Source organism: Apium graveolens, chromosome 3 (assembly GCF_009905375.1).
Source record: "Apium graveolens cultivar Ventura chromosome 3, ASM990537v1, whole genome shotgun sequence".
Taxonomy (NCBI): Eukaryota; Viridiplantae; Streptophyta; class Magnoliopsida; order Apiales; family Apiaceae; genus Apium; species Apium graveolens.
Genome location: NC_133649.1, coordinates 119035202 through 119042435, shown reverse-complemented (window position 1 = coordinate 119042435; position 7234 = coordinate 119035202). Strand labels below are relative to the sequence as shown.

General features: G+C 32.0%; 1 protein-coding gene across 1 annotated transcript; it reads right to left on the bottom strand.

The window, feature by feature from the left end:
* LOC141712712 (very-long-chain (3R)-3-hydroxyacyl-CoA dehydratase PASTICCINO 2A) lies at positions 1 to 4567 on the bottom strand. The gene is made up of 9 exons (XM_074515756.1): positions 4253 to 4567; positions 4051 to 4162; positions 2721 to 2739; positions 2521 to 2609; positions 2390 to 2443; positions 1788 to 1858; positions 1627 to 1708; positions 1149 to 1245; positions 1 to 256 (listed from the first exon to the last, which is right to left on the bottom strand). Exons 1-9 carry the CDS (start codon positions 4309 to 4311, stop codon positions 186 to 188), a joined length of 654 nt encoding a protein of 217 aa, XP_074371857.1. The 5' UTR covers positions 4312 to 4567; the 3' UTR covers positions 1 to 185.
* Positions 4568 to 7234: the final 2667 nt, after the last annotated feature.

The following is a 7234-nucleotide window of genomic DNA, read 5'->3' as shown; positions in this document are numbered from 1 at the left end:
TTGAGTAATTAACTAAGAATACAAAGTATAAAACTATTATCACCTGTTCATCTCACTCAAGAAAAGAGAGTTCAGATTAATACACAAAGAATTACGTGTTCAGATTAATGGATTACAATTACTTCCGAGATGGCACAACACAGGAAATTCTTGTGACCAGATTTCAAATTAAAACTTTCTGAGGTTTACTCCCTCTTTGTTTTTGATAGAGCTTTCTTCCTCTGGCTGAGCATATAGCTGTACAAGAAGGGGCTGCCTGCAAGATGATGGCATCGATCTATATTAGTATTCAGCAGTATTGTACAAGGTGATTTAAACCAAATTAAGCCTTTTGCCGATGAGTTGGAAGTTTCTTTCACATATAGCAACGTTCAATTTTTATATCTTTATTTTAGTAAATTTTACTCTGTCATTCTTTTAAAAGTTCTCTGACATGTTATCATACCGCACCAATTACCTACTCTGACTATTTAAGTTGATTGTCATAGCCCAATACTACCTGATTCAGTTAGCCTGCATCTGACTCTGTCCGACCAAAAAGTTAATAAAATAGAAAAATTTCTTCACTACCCCGTAACACTCATTTCAATAATTAACATTTAGCCCCTTGGTTTTGTTTTTCTTTATTTTCCCTTTTAAACTCATTTATAACCAAACAAAATTTATACAGAAAATAGAAAGATTAATTCTGCCTACCTTCATGGCTGTTGACCACAGAGTTTTAAATTTTAGCAGACCTCAAGCCTAGCCCTTAGCCAACACAGACATACTGATGTTAATATTAATCCAAACTATCTAAAAGTTATAGGTTTAGTCTTTATCAGAATTTAAAACCACCATGATAGAACCAGCCTTTGGCCCTTTATACGATTTCCTCTATATGTATGACTTCCTTTAATTTTTCTCCTCACCTTTTAGTTCACTTGCATGTAAATAGTAGTTCGGGCAAAATGTAATGATGAGGCATTGACAGAATTAACCTCTACTTTCTCAAATTTGTTTTTTTTGAAAAAACATGTTTCTATAATTCTACTTAGTTTATTGGCAATATTTTCATATTTATAAATGATGAACAGAAGTCAAATCGCAGCTAACGACAGTGGTGCGCCATTGAAGTTAAATTTTGTCACATAAGAGTTAAGTCATGCCTGGGATGTAAAGACCAAGGGTTGCAATTGCAGCTGAAAAATAATCAAACGAGGAATTCCATTTGTTGGGCATCCTTATGCAATACTTTTCAGAAACCTGCAAATATCAAAACAAGTTTCAAGATTTAAAAAGGAAAATTAAAGTCTTGGTAGAAATTTTTGACTGATAAATGCTTTTACAAATCTAGAGTTTTCTACTCCGGTCAACATTATGATACCATTTATCCAATTAGTTAAGTGAGATGAGAAAGATATGGCAGCCATAATAATGAGACAGGAGTTATGGAAAAAACTAAAAGATGCTAATGATTCACAGACCTCAATTTTTTTAAAAATAATGGTTTTCCTTGATTATAGACTTACAAAACCACATAATCAGTAAACATGAACTAAGAATATCTATTATCCGAAATATTGTGTAATGTTGTTTAAACTCTGACTGACAATTAGTATAGTACATGTGTTATTAACATCTAACCTTCATGTAGGGCATGGCAATGTATATCAGACCGACTTCACTTGAAATCCCAGTTGGATACAACAGCAGAAAGGCACTGTACCTGCACAAATAACAAATCAGAATTAAACCTAAATGCATATTTCCAAAGTCCAATCTGATAGCAAAAGTAAATTAGTTACCTGAGCCATAACAGGAAGGAAGGAGCTGAGCCAAATGCCTCCTTTGTCCCAAAGAAAGAATATCTGATGACCTGAAAATTAGAAGAATAATTTTAAATTGGTTTATCTTGAATGTGTAAACCATGACCCAGATGAAAGTAACTTGAAATTGTGATATTCCATAGCTTCTTTTATTTTTCTTTTACAGTGATCTCAGATAAAAATTTTGGCTTGCCATGAATTCTCTCTTCTTTTCTGGGTAATGGTCATTTGCAGTAATTTAAAAATGTGCACCATCACACCCGATGCCTCTACTGAGGATTGAATCCTCAAACTCTATCGAGACTTGATTGATACAGATAATCTTTATATCTTAGTCAAACCATGATAATTCGACTTATCATTTAACTTGCTGTCGTCTATAAGATGAAATAATATTTTTTTATTACCTTTTAAAATATTATGATACAATATTTGAACGGTTCTTGTAAAAACAATTCCTTCTGATGTTGAATACATAATATTCTGAATAGTTTACTAATTTACCTATACAACTGAAAGCACGTGAGAGAAAATGTAGATACAACTTGGTGAATTACTAACGGCAAGTGTGCAAGACTAACCTCAGTAATCCCCCAGCTAATGACCAAAGAACTAACAAGTATATGAGTCCGAACCTGTCACCAGCAAGCAATCTAATTTTGGTAAAACTGTTCAATAAAATTATGTAAAGATAGTACAAAAGAGTTCTTACCTCAGGAAAACTATACAAGATTCCCCATGTTACATACAACCTGGAACCTATCTGGGGCAATGTCGCTGTGATTGGCGATCTAACCAAACCTTTTCAATGGTAAAAGAGAAAGAAGTGAACACAAATGACAAAGTTAAAATACATTTGAAATAATATATATAGTCTTCAAAAACTCAAATTGTCAGCAGAAGGTATCTCACCTATTAGACCATGAAGTATCTTCCCATCATTGTTAAATGAAGAACCAGCAGGGAACCAGAAACAAGAAGGAAAGTCAATAAAAAAATATCATTAAAATGTCATCTAGCTGTCAAACTTATGAAGCTCTATTTGCAGATTGATAGTAGATTGCAAGTGTTCCAATTAAGCTAAAGGCATGTTAAGTTGTTTAAAGACTATAGCATCATCTCTTCAATAGTATAATATTATGCTTGTAGATATTCAGTATATAATTTAACCAGAAAAAATATTCAGTATACACAAACACATAACAAAAACAAGGTTATTGTGTCACCAAATCTTGCTCTCTCTTTTTCCTGTGAAGTCGAGTTCAAATGCAGTATACAATACAAGTACTTCATCCTGAGTTCAACTCTACATTCACCCCGGGTGTATAAAGGAAAATCACAAATACTAAGTTATCAACTCACCTAAAGCATCAAGTTGTCTGGAGGAGGGTTGGATTCGTATATTTAGTTCTCCTCATACTCGAAAGCCCATGTTCTTAAAGACTGAAGAATGGATCACTAAGAGCCATAATTCCGGAGCAATATAAAACTTAGCATCCAAAGTAGATATGTAAGACTATAGGAGGTACTGGGGTTCAAATTTGACACCTCCGGCGTTACTTGCACTTCGATACTATGTTAAGTTACAAAAATGGAAGTCATTAACTAGACCGTATATATTAAAGCTACAACTCGGTAAGGATCCAATTCCACAATTCCATTTGGCGTAGCGGGAGTGTCGAATTTCCAATCAATGTCAAACAATTCATGTCTAGTAGTGTCGAATCAACAAGAAGACAACAATTTTATACAGTTCCTGGTAATAGCATAATGATCAGCAATACTATAAGTGCTTACATATATTTAGACAATCCTACTGCAATAACTGATTAAAATACAAGGCAGCCTCATGTAGCTTGAATTATTTCAGTAAGTAATAATAACTACTTTTAATAACTGCTAGTAACCACCAGGGGCTCATTTCTGGCCCCAAACCTGTATCCCATGGCAAACTGCAACGAATACTGTAATATGGTTTCTTTGACAACTGTCCTACATTACAGTCTTGGACTTATTTAGCTATCTGTTGAGACTTGAGAGCTACACTCTAAATTTCGTTCTGTAGATGGATTGTTAATTCAAATATGGTAAAGCGAATTCAAGAAGTGACTGAGTGAAATTGGTTTGCAAGTAAATCCTACATTCTAATCTACTCGCGATTCTAAACAAATCTCGAATGTTTATAATACAAACATCAACACATCAAAATGAAGATCTTAGTTTTATAAAGAAACAAATGTACCTCTAAAAAGGCTGCGGATTGAGCAAGTTGCAGAGGCTTTTCAACTGCATCATAAACATGTTCATGCCCAGATTCAATGAGAGTCTTTACAGCAAGATAAAGAACTTGAGCCCTACAAACACACATTAAACAAACACATATACATCAAATTCAAGAACTTGAAACAAAAAACACTAAAACAACAGTAAAATTAAAAGAATACCATCCAATAAAGACAGTCCAATTATAAATAGTGAGGTAAGTGCGAGACAAAAACCCCATTTCAAGATTCGCGCAAAAAATGATAAAGCTTGCAAATTTATTATATGATTTATAGAGTTGAGTGAATTAGAAAAAATGGGTATTTAAAAAGATTGGTGAAGGACAATAAGAAAGTTATATCAGTAGTAATAATTAGGTAAACAAAACAGATCAACAACTTTGAAACAGCCTTGACATGTTTGTGCTTTTAATTTCTTGATTTTGCCTCGGTGATGAGAGCCAACTCCCAACTGAATATACATATACCTGCCTATTTGTTTAGACTTAAGATTTAGTCATCGTTATTTATTTATAGAATATTATATCGGTGACCACACAATAAACAGTAAAAAATTTATTCATTTTAAACTCATTTTAATTGATAACTTAATTTTAATAGGGCTGGATTCCTACATCAATATGGCCAAAATTCATAAAAAAAATTACGCTTATTATGTGTCCACATATATACGGTAGACAAATCGTTTATTTATTTATTCATTTTTGTCGGAAACTTTCTTTTGACGGAATTTTTTGTTAAAATTTGTCTCTTTCTTAACTAAGTTGTTATCTAGATAAAATTGCATTTTGTATCTTTTTAACTTTACTTGAAAATATGTTGAAATCCCAGAGAAATAAATTGCATCCTTTAACTTAGTTTTGGGCTTTTATTATGCACCACCGGAGAAACATTGAATTGGTCACGAGTAAAATTAGAATTTGAGCAAAAGAAATATTTAAAGTAAATTTTATATTTTTAAATAATATTGAAATTTGGATTCTGATAAAAAATTAAAATTTTTAAATAATATTTATAATTTTGGTTTTGATTTTCATTATATAGTATTAATGCAGTATTCTATAATTCTATCGTAAAAAAATTAACAATTAATTTTGATTATATACTTAAATTTATTTTATTATAATTATAAATTTTTGAAAATAATATTATAAAATAAAAATCAAAACTAAAATTAATTATATAATATGAATATTCAAAATTTATTATTTTATAGTTGGTAACTTGGGATGAAAAATATAATTTTTAATAATATTTGAAAAATATGTAATTTATTTGGATTAAGTATTTTACGGAAGTCCCGATTTTGACCGTGTGCATTTCAATAAAATATTGAAAAACGGTGTATAATGAATTCTCAAGTTTAAGTTAAGGGGTGCAATTTATTTTTTCCAAATTTCTAATACACATTTGTTTTTCTAATACGGTTGAAAGGTTTAAAGTGCAATTTACTCTTGTCATATATATATAGGGGCTACTCTAATAGAAACCATTTTAAAATATAAACTAGAAATCAAATATTTTTTTTTTTGAAAATTACTTCGAAACATAACACATATGGTATACAAATCGATCGTTGAGAGATGTAAAAAAATACAGTGAAATCGGATTTTAAAAAAAAATTACGGTTTGACGAGAAAAATCAAATAAAAAACGGAAGGGGAAAACTGAAATTGAGTGTGGGAGGGTGCAGAGTAGTTGGGTGGGGTGATTTAGGGGGACCATTAGATTAGCTACATCTAATGGCTTAGATTGGTTCATAGTTTCTATTTTAATTTTAGTTTGTATTTAATCATTCCCCTATATATATATAAAAATATATAAAATAAATGAAAGAAACAAGACACGCGGATAAAAGAAAAAAATAATACACACGGATTGACTCTTACTCTAAGACAAACTTACAAAATTACGTTTATAGTCCATCTAACATAACTAGATTGAAGATGGAAATAAAAAGGGGCCAAGATCTAAGCAAGCCTATTACATAATTTACCTGGTTTCATTAAAGAATCAGAAGACTATTTCTTATACTCACTCCAAATGTGGTACGCAAAAACTTGAAGAGTTAATAGAGTAAAAAGTCGATGGCCACTGTTAGAGATGGCCCCCAAGTATATAACATATTCCACCAAATGTCATGGACCATCGTGATATACAAACGGCTAGCAACGCTTTGACTAGTTGATCCTTCTTTTACTCCCCCTAAGTTGTTACTGTGATTTCCTGAAAATCCTTACCCTTTATGACTGACTTCATTGAAGTAATGAGTTATGTTATACACTGTCATTCCACTACTTTGATATGAATCATCAATACCATTAATTTCTCTTTAACAGCCTGGAGCATATAGCTGTAGAATTGTGCATTAAGACAATCTATCACATTCTGTTGATCAACTACAAATACCGTGTAGGTTGTAGACTCCACTGAGTAGCCATGGAAAATATCATAACTAGTCTTGGCTGTAAATGCCAAGATATTCAAACTACTGAAAACATTTCATTGTTTGCTTCTGTAGAATATTCTCTCCAAACACTTTCAGGTTATCCAATGTTTGCTTATGTTGCCCATTAACTCATTAGTGGTCTTCATGTATACATTCTGATAAAGGCCTGATCTTACTTGTAGCAAACTGTGTTGACTGCTCCAGCCATTTGGTATTTAGAAAGTCTTGATTTTCTTGATATTTTCCTTGTAGCTTTAATCAAATTCTGGTTCTTTCTTTGTACCACTCCATTCTAACATGGAGCTCTCAGTGCTAAATATGTCTCAAAATATTCTTGATGTTACAGATATTAATCAGAACTGCTTCTTGAATTCAGTCCCATTATCTGATCACAAGATCATTTTTTACAGCTACTTCCAGTTTGATCTTCTGATATGATCAATCACCATTTGTGATGTCTTGTCTTGAGAACGCACGAACAACAACTTTGTTTATCATGAGTAGTCATCCACCATCACTAAGGTATATATTTACTTTGATGTGATGTTGTCTTTGACTTCTCTTTCTGACACGCCTCACATATTTTATCCATCCGAATTTCAGATGAGGCAGACCTCTCACTAACCTCTTTTTACAAGAGAGTTCCTTGAGTTGATGTTCAAGAGTGAGAGCTTCTAATGTCATAGCTAAACTTT

Coding starts and splice junctions, on each gene's coding strand:
- LOC141712712 (XM_074515756.1), bottom strand. CDS start 4,311: ATGGGGTTTTTGTCTCGCACTTACCTCACTATTTATAATTGGACTGTC. Junction 1,859..2,389: donor TTAGCTGGGGGATTACTGAG/GTTAGTCTTGCA, acceptor TCTAATTTTCAG/GTCATCAGATATTCTTTCTT. Junction 1,246..1,626: donor TTGCCATGCCCTACATGAAG/GTTAGATGTTAA, acceptor TGATATTTGCAG/GTTTCTGAAAAGTATTGCAT.